This window comes from Sorex araneus, chromosome 2, assembly GCF_027595985.1.
Source record: "Sorex araneus isolate mSorAra2 chromosome 2, mSorAra2.pri, whole genome shotgun sequence".
NCBI lineage: Eukaryota > Metazoa > Chordata > Mammalia > Eulipotyphla > Soricidae > Sorex > Sorex araneus.
The window spans coordinates 8922009-8944399 of record NC_073303.1 but is presented as its reverse complement, the minus strand read 5'-3'; the positions used below and the strand labels follow the sequence as shown (position 1 = coordinate 8944399).

Below are 22391 nucleotides of genomic sequence, written 5' to 3'. Positions count from 1 at the left end.
TTTGATTAATTTCTTTGAAGAATGTCATGAGTATCCTTATAGGGATCGCAATAAATCTGTATAATGCTTTGGGAGTGTTGCCATTTTGACAATGGAAAATATTAATACTCCCAATCGATGAGCAGGGATATGTTTCCATTTCCTCACGTCCCCTTTTATTTCTTGAAGTAGAATTTTGTAGTTTTCTTTGTAAAGGTCTTTTATCTCCTTAGACAAGCTGACTACGAGATACTTGATTTTCTGAGGCATGACTGTGAATGGGATATAGGAAAGCCAGATAAATACCTCACCGGCTGACCCTCACTACATCCAATACCCAGCCACTGCCACACTCCAGGATGCTCTCCAGACTGCGCAGGCGCACAACACACCATAAGACACTTAATACTCATTTTCCATAACTCCCGCACCGTATTTGATAGGGTTCAAATATGGTGTGAACCATGAGAACACCTCTAAGGGTGATTGGAAGCCGCTTTAAAAGCCTCCATCCCTCTCATATCATGATTCTTGGTGGTGGAATATGTGCACTGGTGAAGGGATGGGTGTTTGAGCATTGTATAACTGAAACTTAAACCTGAAAGCTTTGTAACTTTCCACATGGTGAATCAATAAAAGAATTAAAAAAAAAAAATAAAAGCCTCCATCCCTCTCGGAGAGCTTGGCAAGCTACCGGGAGTATCCTGCCCACACAGCAGAGCCTAGCAAGCTACCCATGGTGTATTCAATATGCCAAAAACATTAACAACAATGGGCCTCATTCACCTGACACCAAAAGGGCCCCCAAAACAGCAGCATTAAGAAAGATGAGCAAGGAGAGGCTGAAAAAATCTCAGGGTCGAACTAGACTGCCCAAACAAAGAAAAACTAAAATGACTGTCTGTACTTTCAATGCATGTACACTGGCATCAGAAGCATCCATCGAAGATCTGATGGTGCAAGCGCAGAAGATCAAGTACGACGTCATTGGTCTGACTGAAACAAGAAGACATCGATAACATCATGCCATTTTCGACACTGGAGAAGAATTGTTCCTCAGAACATGTGACAACAGAGGCATCAGTGGCATTGGTGTCCTTGTCAACACGAACTTGGCCATGAGCATTGATTCATTCGAATACCTAACAACCTGAATCGAACGATTACGCTTGAATAGATGTGGCTCACTGCCAGCAGTTTCTATCTTTGTTGTCTAGGCACTAACATAAAACTATGACGAAGATGAAATTGAGAAGTTCTACATGGAACTGGAAAGATTCTATAAAGAAGACCACACCTTCTACAAGATCATTGTTGGTGATTTTAATGCCAAGATAGGACTGAGAAGGTCGCCCAAAGAACTCCACATTGGGACTCATGGCCTAGAATGGAACGATCAGGGTGAGAGACTGTAGAGTTCATCATGTCAACCAAGACCATCCGTAGTAACTTACAGTTCCAGAAGGCTGAATCTAAATGCTGGACATGGGAGTCTCCCGGTGGATAGTTCCACAATGAAATTGACCACGTCATATTCAATCGAAAGTTTTGACTGAAAGGAAGAAGTCAAAGAGAGAAGAGCAGCAGTGTTGGCTGATGTGGCAGAAGCTGGGAAAACTATTCGCAATGTTCGCCTGTCCTTCACCAACTACAAGACCAAGATGACTGCCCTCTGACGTCCTGATGAATCTATCACATCTTCCAGAAAGGCAATGGAGAGGATTAATCACGACTTCTACTCAGATCTCTTTGACAGCCACATCCACCTGCCCACATACCAAATTCCACAGGATGGCAGGATGGATATGTCGTTCCCAATGTCCTCCCTCCCGAAATTTGACACACCATTTCATCAGAATAGACGCATACAGCACCCGGTCTGGACAAGGTCATTTTCAATATGCACCTAAAATGTTCAGGGCTTGCTCCTGGATCTGAGCTTAGGCATCACTCCTGACTGTATCACTGCTGAGGCCGTGATGTGAGTAGAGGGAAATATAGGCGAAGCCACAAGAATAGAAATTAAACCTTCAGCCTGGGCACAGTTGAAATTATTAATCATACCTTAAGGGAGTACTGGAAACTGAATGTTTTTGTACCTTAGGACAAATGTTGACATGAGAAAACCATTCTGTCTCAAAATAAAATAGAGCTACCAATTTCTAAGATTCATATTATTCCCACAAATATAGGCTGGGGGCATAGTTGACTAAAGACTAGAGGGGTGGTTAACTCTTTAGAAGTGAATGCCTAGGAATGAACCCTAGTGAGAGGTTTAGATTAACATATATGCAAAGGCATGTATGAAGACTGCCTTGAACTTTGGTGGAATAACAGAGGGGGCAATGTCCTGCTGAATCATTTCTTAACCCTGTGGAAGTGACATGCAGCAGAAGCTGGGAAAAGTATTCACAATGCTTGCCTGTCCTTCGCCAACTACAAGACCAAGATAACTGCCCTCTGACGTCCTGATGGATCTATCACATCTTCTAGAAGGGCAATGGAAAGGATTATTCACAACTTCTACTCAGATCTCTTCAACAGCCACGTCCACCTACCCACATACCAAATTCTGCAGGATGGATATGCAATTCCCAACGTCCTACTTTCCGAAATTCGACATGCCATTTCATCAGTAAAGACTCTTACAGCACCCGGTTCAGACAAGGTCAGACCCAAACACCTAAAGAATCTGCCACCAGTACTCCTCAATGCAGTGCCTAGGCTCTTCACACGCTACCTGTCAGAATGCAAGTTTCCATCCCAATGAAAAACCAGCAGGACTGTTCTGTTGTACAAGAAGGGAGACATCCGTGACATTGGCAAATATCTCCCAATCTGCCTGTTATCCATCGTCTACAACTTGTTCACTCGAGTCATCATGAATAGAATAGGCAGAACACTAAACAATGGACAACCATGTGGGCAAGCCGGGTTCCGAAAAGGATTCAGCACAATCGACCATATCCACACAGTGACCAAACTCATTGAAGTTTCACGAGAGTTCAAGATGCTGCTCTGTCTAACGTTCATCTATTTAAAGAAGGACTTTGACTCTGTTGAGATTGAAGCCCTAGCCAAACAAGGCGTACAAACTCAGTACTTCAAGATCCCCTGTGAGCTGTATTACAGATTCACCACCAGAATCTCACCATTCTACAGGGAAGTGATCATTGATGTAAAGAGAGGGGTTCGGCAGGGTGATACTGTTTCACAGAAACTCTTCAGTGCCACCCTCGAAAATATCATGCGACGACTGGAATGGGAAGGAATAGGAGTGAAGACAGACGGTCAGCAATTACACCACCTCCACTTCACTGATGTCATCGTTCTCATAACACCAAACATTAGCCAAGCAGCACAAATGCTGGCTGACTTCAACCGCAAGTGTGGAAAGGTCAGACTGCAGCTGAATCTCAGCAAAATGATGTTCATGAAAAACAAACTAGTCCCTGACATTCCATTTGCTCTCAATGGAATGAACATCTCTGAATGTAGCAGCTATGTGTATTTGGGTTGAGAACTCAACATGAGGAACGACTTGGCACCAGAACTGCGTAGGATGAAGAGAACAGCGTGGAACGCCTTCAAGAGCGTTGAAGAAGTGGTTAAGAGGATGAAGAACCTCTGGGTCTGGGCACATCTTTTCGACTCCACCGTTCTTCCTGCACTAACATATGCCTCAGAGACTTGGGCCCTATGCAAACAGGGTGAGAACGCTATTTGGGTATCCCAAAGAGGAATTAAAAGAGCTATGCTAGGAGTATCACATCTCACTCAAGTGAGAGAAGGGATCCAGAGTTCTGACCTCCATCGATGGTCAAGAATCAGGGATGCTGTCTCGTTTGCCAAAGTGTTTGCCAAAAATCAGATGGGCTGGGCATGTAATGCGATTCAAAGATGATGGCTGGACTAGCGCTGTTACCAACTTGATTCCATGGGACGTCAAAGACCACGTGGGGGGCTGGAGTGGTAGCACAGCGGGTAGGGTGTTTGCCTTGCACTCGGCCGACCCGGGTTCTAATCCCAGCATCCCATATGGTCCCCTGAGCACCGCCAGGGGTAATTCCTGAGTGCAGAGCCAGGAGTAACCCCTGTGCATCGCCTGGTGTGACCCAAAAACCAAAAAAAAAAAAAGACAACGTGGCCAGCCAACAAGATGGTCAGACTTCATCAAAACACTGAATGAACGATTTAAGTCTCTTTCTGTTCCTGGAGTGAGCAGATATCATTGGGCTACAGTAGCACGTGACAGGGACAAATGGAGATGTTACTGGTATCCATTAGAGCAAATTGAAGATCAACTGGATGACAAGTGATACAACTGATGTAGAAGTGAGGAATCTGTTGTCTCCTTGAACAAGTTTATGAACCCCTTATGAATAATTGATTTATACAACACAGAAATTATGGTGAGCATCTTATTAGTTTTGCAGATTGCCATGGAGATCAACTGTGTTACTGGACTAATTACTCTTTCTCTCAGCAGGTAAGGACTCACCAAATACGTAATGTTATTCTAATTGTCTCAAAGTCTGTGATTTCTGTTGGATGTTGTGAAGAGTTATCCAATTGCAAAACTAACACCCAGTTTTTCCCACAGGAACAACTCCAAAAAAGCAGTTTGGAAACTGAGCATAACACGCATAAAATATATGCAGCTGAGGCAAAACACAACTCTGAGAATAACTCACTGGAAGGTAAGAGTTTGAAGCTTCTGGTGGTCAAACTATATGCCATCACCGTGTCTAGTAGTAGGTATTGTTTGGTAAAAGCACTATGAGGGTTTATTACTCAATAAACAGTCCAAATTGTTAAAATTAATGTAGAAAGCACCATTTTTCTTTACTCTTAGTTATATGCATCTATTACATTTTTACTGCAAATACTTCAACCTTGTGAAAAAAAATTATGTAGCATTCCTAATATCTGAGTTGGAGAAGAAGAAATATTATAGCTGACCTTGAAAGATGCTTGATGCAACTCAAATTCTCAAACTTTGAAAGTACCTACCTGTTTTAAAACCTGAACTGCACCATTTTGGTGTATTTTCCACAGTCCAGTACCTGACACTCAAGTTTGTCAGCTAAAGAGACCAACTATTTCTGGATAGAGAGAGACATTTATTCTGATGAGTTGCATTGAGCTCAATTTCATGAGGCTATTAGTATGGAGAACCAGAACTCCCACAAGAACATAGAAAAGACAATTGCAGAATTTGGGTCTCTAGTACAGTGATCAACCAGATTCCCTATGGATGGAAACAATTTTTTTATTGATATAGATATAGTATATTAGACTAAAATATTATCACACGGACAAGTAAGCCATTTTTGCTCTTTCATGGTGTCTTAAACCTCAGCCCTTATTCTTTTTTATTTTTTAAGAAATTTAATTGGATCACCGTGAGATACAGTCACAAAATTGCAAGACTGGCTTCAGTCAAGCAATGCTCGAGCACCCATCCTTACACCAGTGCACATTTTCCACCACCATTGTTCCCAGTGTCCCACTCCAACCCCACCCCGCTCCCTTCCTTTATGGCAGGTACAATCCTTCTTTCTCTCTCTCTCTAATTTTGGGCATTATGATTTGAAATACAGATATCAAGAGGTCATCGTCAGTCATTATTCTTTATATGAAAATGTCCAATGTCATCTCTCAAAAGAAAGCCTTTTGCTTTCATTTCTGGCCTTTTGAGTGGTGTGAAGATCCTCACAATTAAAAAAAAACTCATTTTATAAATACATGAATTGAAGCTATGCTTGACTCCCACTTAAAAATAAATAAGCTGCCCTTTTATTAATTTCGGATACACTGGAACACACTCTGAAATGAGAAAGATAAATGGGAAATTAAAATTCTGGTCCCCACCTCACCAAATAAAACCTGTGTCCTACAGGACAGATCATTTGTTTTAGCTATAATCACACATTAGGGTGCTTAATTGAATCCGGAGTTGGTATTTCTAGTATTTTTGATCAGAATCTGCCAACTGGGCCTCTCCCTGGTGAGATTCAAGAACTCACCAGGGTGGTCATCTTTACTCAAGTTGTGATGTCTCAGTTACAAACTTCAAAAAGATCCAAGAAGAAACTTCAGAATTTTCTTGAACTGAAAGTTTATCTGAAACACAGGAACACATATTTATATAACAATAAAAATTCCTATTTATTTTTATAATTCACATTTTATTTACCTTGGCCCAACTCTATTTTGCACTTTATTCGTACTCCTTACACCACCTTCTTGGTGAAGCAGAAGGAATTTATCCAGATAACTGTGTATAATGGTGAGGACCTCTTCAACCTTTGAATATCTGCCACCTGAGCATAACTCTGGTCTAGGGAACATGGAGAACTCTTTAGACTATGACACACTGACCGAGGACCATTTTTTTTTTTGTGTGTGTGTGTGTGTGTGTGTGAGCGAGTATGACATAAAAGTCACTTTCCTTATCCTTTTGAGTGGACAGCTCCATGGCAGTTAAGTTTGTACATACGCTTGTGCAACCATTACTTTTATCTACTTGCAAAATTCATTCATAATCAAAACTGAAACTCTCTCTCTTCCTAGTCCTCAAACATCTTCCTCCTATTTTCTGGTATCACTGTCTCTATGATATCACTTACCTCACATCAGTAGAGTTCTATAATATTGGCCCTCTCTTTCTGGTTTACATTGCTTTGCTCACTACCTAGTTAACTCATACATGTTGCACATTGTGTCAAAAGTTCCTTCCTTATTACTACTGAATATATCTCATTTGTTTCCATGTTATTTGTATTGTGTATGGATGCATTGTTAATGAACATTAATCTGTATTCACATTCTGAGTACTTTTCTTTCTTATAGGAGAAAATAAAGCGTGAGAAAGAAAGAATCAACTCTGAATTTTCAAGTCTTCACACATTCCTGCACCAGGAGGAGGAGTTATATATGTGTCAACTGGAGAAAGAAAGAGAGCAGAAGCTGAGCAGTCTGCAGGACAATGTAGCCCATCTGGACAACAAACTACAGGAACTCGAGAACCACATCCAGGAACTGGACAAGAAATGTCAGGACTCAGCACAGAATTTGCTGCAGGTGAGTCTGAGAAGTTGGAGGAAACAGACGAGATGTCTTATTCCCATGCCAGTCAGAGCAGAATGGTGATCAATATGGAAGATTAACAAGGCCTACTTCCTCAGGTCAGACTCTCTCCCTTTATCTCACCTTGCTCAGCATAACACCCTGGAGTTATAGCTGAGATGCATGAGTTGTTGGATTTCACCTTTCCTTATTGTCCGTGTACAACAGTTCCTTATCCTCTATGTGTTCTTGGGTATTTGGGATGATTCTAGGTCTTAGCCATTGTGATGGACACCATAGTAAACACAGAAAAGCAAATATATTTTAAAATTAATATAATTGTGCTCTTTGGAATGATCCCCAGAGGTCACAACTGTAGATTTTATGGAAGCTCAGTTCTTCATTTTGGGCTGTCTCCTCTACAAGTGCGAATCTGTATCCTAGTTTAACTTCAAAGCAAGCAAGCACTGTGTATTAGAAAAGACGCCATTGTTTCTCACAACTTTCCCCCATTTTATGTTTTTGTTCTCTATTGCTTTCAAGTAGAGTTTTGCCGTTTAATGGTGTCCTATTAATATTCCTAATGAGTTTGGTTTAATAGGAACTTCTTTAGCTTTACTTTCTTTACAATTTTTTTTCATTCCCTCAAGTTAGACTGTTGACTTAGTTGGATTGAGTATTCTTATGGGGTTTTCATTTCATCCAACTTGTTTGCTATGTCAAACCATTCTTTACTAGCCTAGACTAATTTCATTACTATGGTGGTTTCTTTATTTATATATATGTTTTGTTTTTATTGTGGTGCTCTCAAGATTTTATTTCGATCTCTCTGACTTTTGTCATTCTACAGTGTGTCTGAGAGTTCTTTATCTAAGATAGTTTCGTTTTCCAGGAGATGAAGGTCACCAAGCAAGTTGTGAGGGCAGAGTGACCATAAGGTTAAGAGTAGAGAAGAGATAAACTAGTGGGGAAAATAGCCCAGTAGGTGCCAAATGGGGTGTTAATGGGAATTTTTGTGGACTGCTAAAAGTTTTCTTGCTGAATGTATCTAAGCACTTATTGAATTCAATAAGTCTGTGAAGAAGTGCCTATAATTATTGTCTCATGATTCAGCTAAGAAAATGGGATTCAAGCCACTTTACTAGTTCACACAGCTTAAAGATACAAGGGGCTAGTACTCAAGTCTGATTTAGATTGGAACCGTTCACAGCATTCCTTTAAAATGAATATATCTTCTGTTTCCTAGAGTTGAAGATGAAGAGTCAGCTATGCCATTGATATCATGTTGCTAATTTTGAACCCTTTTAACACATCTGTAAGAGTTGTTAAGCTAATGTTAACTAATAAGTTCTGAAAATCTTTATATAGAGTTATTTTCCTTACACAATTTAAAATAAAACTTTATTTTATTTGTTGTCAGGCTCTCCCCACATCTGCCACCTGTGATCTTTGAAATATATTTCCCAGGTCTGATAAAGGTGGGATATAGGAGGATCCATAAGTCTGTCCAGATCCTTTGAATCAGTGGTAGTCATGAGTTAGCAGTTTTTGCTATGGAAATACACAGTTTCACTTTCCCAGTAAGATAAAGGCATATCACTCACTGTCTCCTTATCTCTCTGTATCTGTCTCTATCTCTCTGTGTCTCTGTCTTTCTCTCTCTCTCTTTTCTCTCTCTTCCTGTTGTTTTTTCATGCACTATCAATGATGTTCAGGGGACATTATTGCTGCAGTTCTCAGGGTCCTTGGAAGAACATGTGGGGATTGAACGTGGCCCTCCGCCATGCAAAGCATGATTTCAGCCCTTTACAATAGATCTCTACCTGATCAATATTTCTTGCCCATTCTCATTTGCCTCTCTCTTTTCCTTTATTGCTTAGATTATTTTACCCTTTGGTCTTACTCAAGTTTAAGGTAAAATCACCACAAGTGCCACAACCTTCCTGACTTTCAGGAAAACTCCCTTGGTCATTGCCCTTGGCTATAGCCAGTTGTTCCTCATTATTGCACATAACAGTAGACCAAGGAAATACCACAAAATGGAAATTTTGCCCGCTAATCAGTATATGTTCCAGTGGGCATTGCATTGTTATTTCTCTAGATGTAGGGCACTTACGTAAATGTACTCAGTATGTCATCCCTGGTAGCCCTGTAGTCTGTTATTCTATGCCAGGAAATGTTGTCTGGAGCTCATGATAGGCTCAGGCTGTCTATTTTACAATGAGAAAATGAAATCAGAGTTGTGCCATTTTCAAGGCTAACATAATTATATAATACAGAACTGGACCCAGAGATCACACTCATCACCACTTCCCAAAACTCAACTGCCACTCATAAAATAATTCACAGTAGGTGTTTAGTTTCCAGTCATCCATATTGGTGAGGACGATGTTTTAGGACTGCTTCTCTGAGAGTTGATCCTACAATGAGGAATTGAGTGAAGGCCACGCACTTAAAATGTGTCCCAAGGGGAGGCAATGAGGGTATGAAAGAAGCAGGTAACGAAAAAGGAGGTTATCATGCCTATCTATGATTCAGGACAATGTTTTGGGATCTCAGACAATATCTCAGACTGATCTCCTGGGGATCCCAAGAGACAAAAATGGCATTGCTAAGGATTCCCCACTTAGAGCTTGGACTTCTCAGTCTCTGTGTCAGTTATTTAGGATTTTCATATCCCATGAGTTATCTGTCAACTCCTCTGCTAGAACCTTCCAATGAACTTTTAAGTTCACTTACTTCAGTAAACTTCCCAACCTGTCTAATACATTATCTTGATTTATTGGAGATCTTTTATTTTGTTTCTCTTAATTCATCGAAGCTTACAATTGTTACTTTGAGAAAATTGTTGCCGTCTACAACTTTCCACTCAGAGAAAATGAGCAAATAAGCTCCTGGTTGCTTGGGGACTTTCCAGACTTTTGTCTTCACCCCATAAATTGTGTGGGCTCTCAATCTTCTTAATTCTTTAGCCAGGCCGTGAGATTTAGGGGTGAGGTGTGGTTTTTGCTGTTTAGAACATCAAGTCTAAGGTTGACTTACATCCATGATTTCCACAGAGAATAACATGGGGTAAAGTTTGTGTTGTAACCAGCCTCTGCCAAGACAGTGCTATACTCAGAGGCACTCAGAGCCTGTGTTTCATTAAATTTTGCAGTTGTCTGATTCATAGGACAACTTTCTCCCCATCTTGGCTCCTCTGATGCCTGGAGGTTTGTTTAGTTTCAAAACAGAATTGAAGGTTGTATAATAATTTGTGATTATGCGACTATTGTGCCATCGAGTGGTACAGCTATCAACACCTAATCATCTCAGTCACAGAGATTCTGCGTGGACTCAGAACTCAGATTTATGATAAGCAGTGTTCAATATGGACTCAATCTAAGAAAATCACAACATTGAAAGCAAGTGGTACCCCGGGCATCCTTCCGATCCATTTCCCAATAGCCATAGGTTTATGTGCTTTCAGACACTAATTCTCCCCGCAGCCTCCTATAAGGAAGACAGCTGACTGAGAGGTTGATAAAGAGGCAGTAATGTGCATCCAAAAAAGGACTCAGGTGGGAATCAATCTATTAGAAATGCATCAATGTTGACAGATAGGGTCTCAGTGGTGCCTCAACAGGAATAAAATTACACTGTTCCTGAAGCCTTGGTTGTATTTACACCCTTGGGTTCCCATACCTTACATCGCTGGAGGAGAGTTTATAGAGAACTGCTGTGCATGCCATTCTCCACGAGGCTCAGATGTTCCTACATTCATCTTTGCTTTTGTTTCTTACAGGATATAAAGGACACTTTGGGCAGGTGAGTGCCCCATATCATCAGTGTGGGCAGGGGAGGGTCATGGGTATAGAGACATGGATGGAAGGAGCCGCTGAAGGAATCTCTGGTCTCTGCTTATTCTAGGTACTCAGCTATTAGTGTGGAAGCACCAAAAGATGTTTCTTTGGAGGTGCATACTGTGTGCGATATCTCTAAGCTTAACTTTAATGTGAGAAGAGTTTTAAAGCGCTATCAAGGTATGTTGATTTTAGAATCCCTTAGTAATATTTTATTTAACTCTCAATGTATGCAAGAAAGGTAGGTGATTATCATTCACTGGGGTGCAAGTGATGTAAAGACCTTGACCAGTAACTATCTGTCACTGTCACTGTTATCCTGTTGCTCATCAATTTGCTTGAGTGGGCACCAGTAACGTCTCCATCTTGAGATTGTTACTAATTTTGGCATATTGTATGTGCCATGGGTAGTTTGCCAGGCTCTGCCGTGTGGGCAAGATACTCTCGGTATCTTGCCAGGATCTCTGAGAGGGGCAGAGGAATCAAACTCAGGTCTGCCGTGTGCAAGGCAAATGCCCTACCACTGTGCTATTGTTCCAGCCCTGACCCAGTAACACATTTTGAAATCCCAAGGCTGAGTTTTCTCTTTCTATAATTCTTTCTAATCATTGTTTTCTAAGTTTCTCCAATCTCTAATAAAAGTCAAAAGTTATGGAAAGAGAAAATAATTTTTAAATAGGGGACTATTAATTCAAACCTAATCTAAGGACCAGAGAGAAAGCTGAATGGACTGAGAAAATGCCTCGTGTTCAGAATGTTCATAACTGAAGGGAAGACAGCCTGGCTGTAGGATGACATTACTTTGCCCTTTCCCTCCTTGCCACAAGTAGCTTGTCCTGGTTTTCCCCAGAGTTTAGGCTTACCCCAGTCTCACCCATCAAGGTGTTCCAGAATCTCTCCCATCCCTTTGTTCAGCTATAATCACTTCTCCATGCTCTCTTCCCCAAAACAGTTAATCCGCGGCTTTCCCTTAATCTGACTGCTAATTTGCAAGGTCAGACCTTCCTAGGATACTGAATTTATATTATATAAATTGATATTGCCTTTCTCCTCTTCTTGTGCCTTTTGAATAATTTACTTTAAAGCTATGTCTGTTTTGTACAGACACAAGAAGACAATATTATGTTTTTATAACTTGGGAATTAATTGGCCTCGAATATTATTCCCTCCCGGGCCTCTGCTTTCTCCACTTAAGCCTCAGTTGCCCTCAGTTCCTAGCACCCCAAAGTAGGGTCCCCGACGTGGGACGGGAAGGATCCAGGGCAAGCGGTGAGTTATGTGCTACCCTGGCATCGAGATGGGCCTGGCCAAAGTGCCTAATTCTTAACTATAAGTTAAGAGCTTGATCATAGACAAATGCTGTCATGATCCAATAGTAATTATGAGACTGGGACCCTGCCAGGGATAGGAAAGACTGATCTGGCCTGAGCACTGTAGTCTGAGATTGAGATGGCCCCAGGAGAGCAATTCTATAAGCTTTAATGCATCTCTTATTGTGTCCATACAAAATAATTAATATTATGAATTCTTATATGTTTGCTGGCTGAGGAAAAGAGAAACACATTCATGGGACTCCGCCCTTGGGTGGATCCTCCTGCTGAAAGAGAATTAAGTCCTAGGAGAAGCATCCCCTAAGGGAAAGGAACCTTACCCTATTGATGGGGACCACACCTATGTGTATGCCCCAACCCCCTCATGCTGTGGAGATTTAACTAGGCTGTAAGAGTGGGTTGGGGGGCCAGATCCACGGGGCCAGATCCACGGGGGCAGATCCACGGGGAGAGATCCAGGAGAGCGGGAGAGAAGCGGAGGGAGAGAATGAAATAAACGGATCGAGCAACCAATTTGGCCTTCTTCCTTCTTCCTTCTGTCGCCTGCCTTTGACCGACAGCACACACAGCGGTTCCCGGGCACCGGACGCGGGCGGTGAGACAGAGCCGCCTAGAGAGCCCGTGAGTGCACTCGCTCCTCGGCGTTCTTTAGTTTTTTACACCTGGCATCCTAGTGCTTTGCCCTGATCAGCTGGTCCAGTTGGCCTGGAGTGACCGGGCCCCCTGCATCAGTTTGAGAGTCTCTTCCCCAAAATTCTGCTTTAGCCCTGATGTGCAATTTTACGGGTATGATTTTATTGTTATTCAATTTTGCAGATGTTCATATTATGATTGAAAAACTCTATTTCTGAATATATAAAATTTATGTTTATCTTTCAATGATTTGTCTTTAAGCTCATTGGATCAGAGTCAAGAAAAACTGTGTATGTATGCAATTAAAATTATATGTATTCATTTGGGTTTTTAAAAACTAAACTATGAGGTGACATCTGACTTGATTTTATGTTCAATGGTCACTCCTGGTAGTCCCCAGTGAACCATATGTGGTACAGGGAATCAAACCCGAGGCAGCCCAGTTCGAGGCAAGCATCTTACTATTGTATCTCTCTGGCACTATTGAAGTTTTTTACCTTTCTTCTCATTGACACTTTGGATTTTTCCCAATTGTTTAGGTAATATGAACTGAAAAACAACTCGTTACTGAGTCAGATTCATTTTAAGAACTGGTTGGAGAGAATCTTTATAATAAAGGGGTTATTTATAAAGATGAGAAGTAGGGTAGAGAACAAGGAATAGTCCAGCACCCAAGCAGGAATGGGTAGACAACCATCACTGGCCTGGGCCTCAAGTGGCAGGTAGAGGGCGCTGTGAGGGTGGGAGAGTGTGACAGGGGAGAGGAATGCAGAGCCTGCCAGTCAGCATGGGAAGGCCATGTGTACTTCACACTGCTACTCAGTTGCTTTGTGTCCCAGGGCCTTCTCAGTTCCTTTGTGTCCCAGAGCCTTCTCCTCTGCTTCCTGTTAGTTGACATAAGCAGAGAGACATGGGGAAGAGGGCCCGGGTGATGTGTCTACAATGGTCAGTCTTTCAAGGAGGCAGCAAGATGGGAAAAGTGGGGAAAGAACAGCAGAGATTTTAAGAAACACCAAGAAACACAGTACAGGAGATATGTCTGCATAAGGGATTTCTGGGAAATCAGTCCAGCTCTTGTACTTAATTTAGTAACCCAGTGAGTGGTTGACTCTTTTGAGTGGTTCTTATACTGGTTAGCATCCTAGGGACTGGAATGATACTATAGCGGATTAGGCATTTGCCTTACATGCAACAGACCCAGGTTTGATCACCACACCCCATATGGTTCCTTGGGCACCATCAGGAGTAATTCCTGAGTGCAGAGCCAGGAGTTACCCTGAGCATTGCTGGAAATAGCCCCCAGTAAATATAAGACAAAATATTCTATTGATCAGAGTCATGCCATTGATCATTGATTTTCTTGAGCAGGCACCAGTAATGTCTCTATTCGTCCTAGCTCTAAGATTTTATTTATTTATTTATTTATTTATTTATTTATTTATTTATTAGTGAATCATATGAGACAAAGTTACTGACTTACAGGTTTTAATGCTTATGTTTCAGTCATACAATGATCGAATACCCATCCCTCCACAGTGCCCATTTTCCACCCCCGATGGTCCCAGCACCCCCCCTACCACCCCCACCCTTCACCCCACCCTGACTCTGTGGCAGGGCATTTCCATTTGCTCGATCTCTCTTTTTGGATGTTGTGGTTTGCTACAGAGGTATTAAGTAGGCATCATGTTCAGTCTATAGGCTGTTTTCAGCCTGTATCTCCCATTCCTAGTGGGCCCACCTAGCGCCCTTTGCTTGGTGATCCCTTTTTTATCAGAGCCGCTTCTTCACCTAGAATGTGAGGTCAGCTTCCAAGCTGTGGAGCATTCCTCTTGGTATTTATCTCTACTATTCTTTGGCGTTAGTCTCTCATTCTGTTACTTTACATTCCACAAATGAGTACAATCTTTCTATGTCTGTCTCTCTCTTTCTGACTCATTTCACTTAACATGATACTTTCCATGTTGATCCATCCATGTGCAAATTTCATGACTTCATCTTTTCTAACAGCTGCATAGTATTTCATTGTGTTGATGTACCAAAGTTTCTTTAACCAGTCATCTGTTCAGCCCTGAGATTTTAGCAGCCTCTCTTTACTTGTTCTTATCAGTGGTGCCGCATTGGAGACTCTTTCAGGGTAAGGGGAATGAGACCCATCATTGTTACTGTATTTAGCATACCAAATATGCCACAGGGAGCTTGCCAGGCTCTGCCGTGCAGGCAGGATGCTCTCGGTACCTTGCCAGGTTCTCTGAGAGGGAGAGCTCGGCTATAAGAAGTCGCGCAGCCATGAATGCGGCCACACGCTTCTGGGAGCATTGTTTTATAGTCTCTGGACCTTGGCCATTGATGGGATTACACGGTGCAGGGGGCAGTTTGTGGCAGAGTCTCTTGCCCCACACCTGGATACAATTAATTTTGAAAATTGTATTTTAAAGTCAGAATCACACTTAAATTTATCATATAATTTCCTGTCTTTTCAACTTTTCATGTAGTTTTCATATATATTATCCCGGGTTTATTAAATTTTACTTATTTCTATGGAATACCAGTATCTTTTTAATTTTGTTTTTACATAGTTATTCACAATTATCCATTCTGTTTATTATTTGAATACCAATCCCACCATCACTGCACACTCGAATCACCATGTTATGAATGTTTCCACCCCAAATCCCAAACCACATCCCCAAAGCAGAACTGAAATAATTAATTTTGAGAATACCAGGGTCTAACATGAATTCGAGTAAGCTCTAAAATCCATGGAACAAGCATGTGTTTGTGATATGGATAGAATTCATGGGACCAGCATGTCTTAGTGACCTGGAAAACTCTAGGTCTTAGATCAGAATCTAAGATATTACTTGTCTTTTTTTTCTTTTTTGATACATAAATTGTAGTTGTTAGTGAAACTGTCTTATTTCTGCCTCAATATTCCATGATTTCTTAAGAGGAAATGGGCTTTAGAAATGACAGAACCCATGAAAATTCTGGTCAGTTATATTCCTTGTTTTTATAAGTGAGAGATAAGGATGATGATTTCATTATTCCTAGAAATTCTCAGATACTTTCCACTAATCAGACATTTTAATAAATATTATTCTTTAATTCACTCAGTCTTCCCCAACAGTCTCTGGTACATACATACTATTTTCAGTAAATTGAGACTAAAAATCATTTATAGATAAGAACAGAACTTAGGTTTGAATCTAGGCTGCCTATTTTTCAAAAAGACCCTGAGACTCAAAACATGCCAGGGGGGTCGCTGACATGGTGGTGGGTTTGGAGTTAAATGTTGAATGCCAAAAACTGTTATCAATATCTTGGTAAATTGCAATGAATAAATTAAAAAGTATTTTCCTCTAAAAAACAAGTCGAATAAGGCAGTGGCAGGGGGTAGAGCGCCCTTCATAAGGTATCCCCTTGAGATCAGAAAGTGAGGGGGTGCAAGACACGTGCATCTGGTGTCTGGTGTCTGAGGGCTGCCTCCCTAGCTTCCCCAGCGAGAGACAAAGAGACAGAGGACCAGGAACAGATGGTCAAAATGGCCCATTAGGGACCAGAGTGATAGTAGAGCAGATAGGGCGTTTGCCTTGCACGATCCCCAGAATCCCATATAGTCCCCCAAGCACTGCCAGGTGTAACTCCTTGAGTGCAGAGCCAGGAGGAACCCTCGGGCATCACCGGTGTGACCCAAAAATTGAACAAAGAAAAAATGTACAATTTAACACAGAGCTGCCAGCATACTTATGGAACATCTCAAGGGGGTTGAGCTATACAACTGCACATGGGCATGATTGATTGCTTACAGAGGTAAAGCATTTAGAAAGAGGCAATTCTCTTGGGATTAATTCAGGGAGACACTGTCTCCCAGGGAAATCTGTATTACTTTTCTTTCTCTCTTTACGTGTACATATTAAACAATTAAATATACTTCTTATTAATACTTGAAGTTTTTTGGATAAACACAGTAAGGGATATAGGTTCCACAAATTATTTCTCTAGTCTCTGAGGGCAAGCAGGAGTTTTGCCATAAATCCCAGACTAAGTCCTCAGGCCAGTTTAGCTTGTCCTTCCCCATGAGGGTTCTGTCTCTTAAGTCATGATGACTTGCATCAAGACGTTGCTTCTATGCTGCTAGACTGTCCCATTTCAATGCAGGGGTAGCTCGAAACTTGCCTTGGGTCCCTCCCAATCTCATGGGAGGACCTCCCTTGGCGGGGTGTTAGGAATTATGGCAATTGAAACCTGAGTCAAGTAACTATGATGGAAGCCGAGGAGTAGATATATTTCAAGCCAATCAACTCCCAAATATTAGGAGTGTAGTTAACGGTTTTTCCGTGTTTAAGCAAAGAACATTGCTCTATAGTAGAATACTATATAGGGAAAAACTATATAGGGAAATAGAAAAACAAGTAATTCATTGTAAATACAAAGTCCAGAATTACAAGAAAGTTTTGAAAGAAAGAAAGAGAGAGAAAGAGAGAAAGAAAGAAAGAAAGAAAGAAAGAAAGAAAGAAAGAAAGAAAGAAAGAAAGAAAGAAAGAAAGAAAGAAAGAAAGAAAGAAAGAAAGAAAGAAAGAGAGAGAGGAAGAAAGAAAGAAAGAGAGAAAGAGAGAAAGAAAGAAAGAAAGAGAGAGAAAGAGAGAGAGAGAGAAAGAAAGAAAGAAAGAAAGAAAGAAAGAAAAAAAGAAAGAAAGAAAGAAAGAAAGAAAGAAAGAAAGAAAGAAAGAAAGAAAGAAAGAAAGAAAGAAAGAAAGAAAGAAAGAAAGAAAGAAAGAAAGAAAGAAAGAAAGAAAGAAAGAAAGAAAGATCAAATCAAGTCCTTTATTCTTTTTTTTCCAGACAATGTGACTCTGGATCCCGATACTGCTCATCCAGATTTAAGCCTGTCTGACAATCAGAGAACAGTGGCTTACAAAGGAAGCATACCGATGTATCAAAATCCTGGAGGATTTAGTGTCTTATCCTGTATCCTGGGCCGTGAGCGCTTCACCTCAGGAAGACATTACTTTGAAGTGGATGTGCAAATAGGAGTTGAGTGGGGTGTCGGAGTTTGTCTGGAAAATGTACCAAGGGGCACTGACATTGTACAAGAGCCTCAGTCTGGATTCTGGGCCATCAGACTGAGAAAGGACAAGATCTGTTTAGTCCTTGCTTCTCCCCAAATCACCCTTCCCTTGAGGGTCCAGCCTCAAGTTGTAGGGATTATTCTAGACTGTGATGTTGGGCTTGTGTCCTTCTACAATGTTACTACTGGTTCCTACATCTACACCTTCCCCAAGGCCTCCTTCTCACATGCTCTTAGACCTTATTTTGAGGTTTATCCATTTTCTTCATTGTCCCTGATTTCCTCAAATAAGTAAGAAAAAAAGGAAAGTTTCCTTCTAGTTAAACCAGCATAGAAATTAGTTGGTAAATCCAGTTGGGAACAGAAATTGGATTTAATTTCTTCCTGGCTGTTTCTCCATAACTAGAACATTATCTCAAACATTTGTAATGCATAAAACCTGCATTTAAGTAATGTATATTAAGTAATATTCAGACTGTAACACGAAAGATAATGTACCTGCACTATAGTGGAATAATGTTCTTCATAACTAGGACATTATCTCAAACATTTGTAAAGCATAAAACCTGCATTTAAGTAATGCATATTAAGTAATATTCAGACTGTAACACGAAAGATGACGTACCTGCACTATAGAGGAATAAAGCAAGATTTCTTTTTATTGCCTTGCATATTTTGTGTAGAGAGTCTCCTCTCCTTCCCTCTTCATTATTTCAGATCTTTAATTTCCAAGACAACTTGTGAGCAGGATGACAGAAGCTCAGGAACTTCAGGTTTTCTCTGCTTGTTTGGTACCATGTGAACTCAAGGGGAGGGAATAGGGAAAGCTGCAATTATATCAGCGAAAACAAGAAAATTACTCTTCTGCTCATTGGCATGTTGATGAATAATCTGAGCTGCAGCCCTGAATGAGAGAGTAAGTGCAGACAGTGACCAACCTAGAGGGTCCTGCCCGTGAAGGGTGAGGGAAACGTCACAACTGATTAAGAGTGAGATGCTTCACAGAGAGAGAAGATCCAGAGAAGAACTGGATTTGGATGGTGCTTCAGTACTGGAAAATAAGTTGCTATTTCCACACTGTGCTAGCAGTGCCAATCCTGAAATAATTACAATTTTTTATTGCTGGCAGAATTGTTGAAAGTTTTTATTAGGAGTCATATACCAAAGAGGTCTGCACTATTTTGTTTTCAAAATACCTTTCTTTAAAACTATTTTGAAAAGCAAATAGATTTGTTTTCAAAAGCACCTTCTGTAAGGTTTGTGGGGACCAAGTGGCCCTGCTCAGGACCAAACAGCCATCAGCTGACGGGATAGCAACATTCCGGGAGTCAGAGATCCCTCGGCCTCAGCACAGAAGTCAGGACTCTGGCCCTCCTGACCCCAGATACTCCCAGGCTGCATTCCTTGCTTCCTCACATGGACCCAAGGATGACAGAAGGCCAGACCAGATGCACCAGCCCCACTGACCCCTGCTCCGTTTCCCCGCCCAAGAGAAGATAAAATCCCACTTAGCCTTTCCCAGGGCATAGCTCTACCCCAGCTTCACCAGGGACTGGTGGGGGCCACCTGGAAGTGCACCCCAATAAACTTCCCTTATTTCTCCACCTCACTTCTCTCTGTCCCTCGTTTTGTGCCTTGTGAGGTCTACAACCTATCACCTCCCATTTCAGACTTTCTTTTTGATCCTGCCTGAGCTGACTCATGAGAGCCCCTGGTCAAGTGAGTGAAAGCAGGAACCACTGTCACAAAGTGACAGCCTTAGGAAAATGTACAGCTGATATAAAAATGGACATTTCTGACTCATAAATCCTGTGAGCTCAACTCCATACGATGAGGGGAATGAAGCAAAGTGTTTTCCTGGCTGTGGGTGCATGAAGCCAGAGTGTCAGAAGCCCCACAGGACCAGAGGGTCTCCTGGCAAGCTGATGGAGACTGGGTTGGACCAGCGACTGAGGGCTAACAGAGTATACCACCCTCCTGGAAGCTGCTTTGGCATTAGAAATAGTTTGAGCTGAAGGTATTTGAGAAAAAACAGACACTATAAGAAAGAAACATAATAAGGGAAGAACAAATGGTCAAAGTCACCAGAAGTGAAGATTTTGTCAACAGAACTGAGCTACCATGGGGCAGGGATGGGTCCTTGGCACTGGAGGAGAGAAGCGGGTTCTCTGGTGCTGAGTGTAGTGTTGGAGATACCCATGAACAGTGCTCACAGTACTGTAAACTCCAGGAGCTTAATACGAGTTGGTTTCATTTGTATTAAGTTATCTACCTTTCCCCACCCCCCAAAGAAATACATGTGTTCTTGCCCAATTCACTCTCAAGAAGCAAGGACAGAACTTAATTACCAGAGAGGACTGGACAGCCCCTAGGTAGCAAATGGCACTAGAGGGATTTCCATAACAAGCATTTGCTAAACAAACTGTTAGCAGAACCCTGATCATTGCTTTACTAGAAAAAGCAAAATGATACAGTTTTTAAAAAGAAAAATTTTAAATTTATCATTGATTAAAAATTTTGTGGTATTTCTGGAGTTTCAGTTTTAATCATCTGTATGTGTGCAGGTGCTACCTCTTTGATAATTATTTTTTAAAAAGATCTTTCAAAAACCCAACTCTGAATAACTTTGTAATTGTGGTATCACTGTCACTGTCATCCTGTTGCTCATCAATTTGCTCAAGAGGCACCAGTAACGTCTCCATTGTGAGACTTGTTGTTACTGTTTTTGGCATATCGAATACGCAATAGTAGCTTGCCAGGCTCTGCCGTGCGGGTGGGGTACTCTCGGTAGCTTGCCGGGCTATCCAAGAGGGATGGAGGAACCGAACCCAGCCCTATCTGCTGTGCTATTGCTCCAGCCCACATGGACCTAGCAAGATCACAAGGTCAACCTAAATGTCAGAGTACTGCTATTTATTCAGCCATCGACAGCCCTAGTTTCTGTTTTGACACTGTCAGTATTGCTCTACCCATCCCTTTGCTCTAGGCTGTTTCTTCTGGAGGGCAGATTTTCAGCAGGGGCAGTGCTGCTTTCATCCTAGAACGTTATGGATAACAATCTGTGCTAGCTGACACTACCTAGACCAGTGAACCCCACTTATATTACACAAAATCTTCCAGATTAAAGTATATACTATGTGTCTGATTTTGACCCATTATCCCTGGAATACCATAACAGCAGTGGCTGTTCTCACAAAACGGGAATGGACAGGGGAGGAAGGTTTACTTTTCATAGCCCATCTTTTTTTTTCCCCTCCAGTATGCAGTGTGTGAGCATGTCAGCTTCCTTTTTCTTCCACAGAGTGTATGGATTTAACTTCTCTTGTGCACCATTGAAGCACGACACACACACACACACACACACACACACACACACACACACACACACACACACATGTTCCTCCCCTCAATTCATGGCTCTCCACTACTGTCCCAAGCCTGTCCCACAGCCCATAGCCCTCCATTGCTATCCTGGGCCACACACATACACACACACACACACACACTTCTCTCCTCCCCTCAATCCATGGCTCTCCATTACTGTCCCGGGCCTGTCCCCAAAGTCCACGTCCCTCCACTACTGTTCCGGACCTTTCTCTAGATGGTCACCAAGCCTACCCGTCCACTCCCCTCTCCCTCCACCTACCTCATATCATCCCATCCCCTCTTTGTTTTTTTTTTCTTGTTTTGTTTTGTTTTGGGGTCATACCCAGAGATGCTCAGGGGTTACTCCTGGCTTTGCACTCCGGAATTACTCCTGGAAGTGCTCAGGGGACCATACAGGATGCCGGGGATCAAACCCGGGTCGGCCGCTTTCAAGGCAAACTCCCCACCCACCGTACTATCTCTCCAGCCCCATCATTTCCACCTTGTTTGCTGTCTGTAACCCTGCCAGGCCAGGCTGGGGATGTCCAGGTTGCTGGGGAGGGTCATCCTGAACCCAGCAAAGGTCTTCACTGAGCATCGCCTCCACGGGGAAAGTGGTGTAGTGAAGAGACCGGATTTTCTGCCTGGGAGTGCTGCAGGGTGCCCAGCAGAGGGTTAACCTTCACCCTCTTGCCTCATGGAGAAGGGCTCGTGGATGCCTGTTTTGTGGTGACTCCCCAACCATCACATGGCTCAGACTCTGACATGCAGGTCTGGGAGGATCCTGGACACTGCAAGGCAAGTTCTGGGCCTCAGCACACATGAATAGGCTTCCAGCTGGCAGCCCCAGAGACACAGAGAGCAGGGGTGGGTGCACCAAACGGGAAGTTCTTTCCCCACCCATGTCCGCCTGCTCTGGCTCTTCCCGCAGAGGTGGGTGAGAAGGGAACGTCCACAGGAAGTGAGCCCGACTCTCCCGCTCTGTGCCTGGAGCTCCCTGTGTCCTGGCTCCTCTGCTGGGACTCGAGCTCGGGAGGCCTGTACCCGCCCGGCGGTCTAGACCCCTTTCACTTATGGCCCATCTGCTCCAAGCGCAACCTC

The 22391-nt window shown here is 42.2% G+C and overlaps 1 protein-coding gene across 2 annotated transcripts; it reads left to right on the top strand.

Annotated features, from left to right (window-relative positions):
• Positions 1 to 4633: 4633 nt before the first annotated feature.
• On the top strand, positions 4634 to 18521 carry LOC129402380 (E3 ubiquitin-protein ligase TRIM38-like). Of its 2 annotated transcripts, XM_055128780.1 has the most exons (6): positions 4634 to 4679; positions 6835 to 7065; positions 10835 to 10857; positions 10960 to 11072; positions 12784 to 12844; positions 17699 to 17889. In XM_055128780.1, exons 1-6 carry the CDS (start codon positions 4635 to 4637, stop codon positions 17748 to 17750), a joined length of 525 nt encoding a protein of 174 aa, XP_054984755.1. In that variant the 5' UTR covers position 4634; the 3' UTR covers positions 17751 to 17889. The 2 variants fall into 2 exon arrangements, with proteins under 2 accessions (XP_054984755.1, XP_054984754.1); XM_055128779.1 differs by lacking the exon at positions 12784 to 12844 and having other exon boundaries at positions 17699 to 18521.
• The last annotated feature ends 3870 nt before the right edge of the window (positions 18522 to 22391 follow it).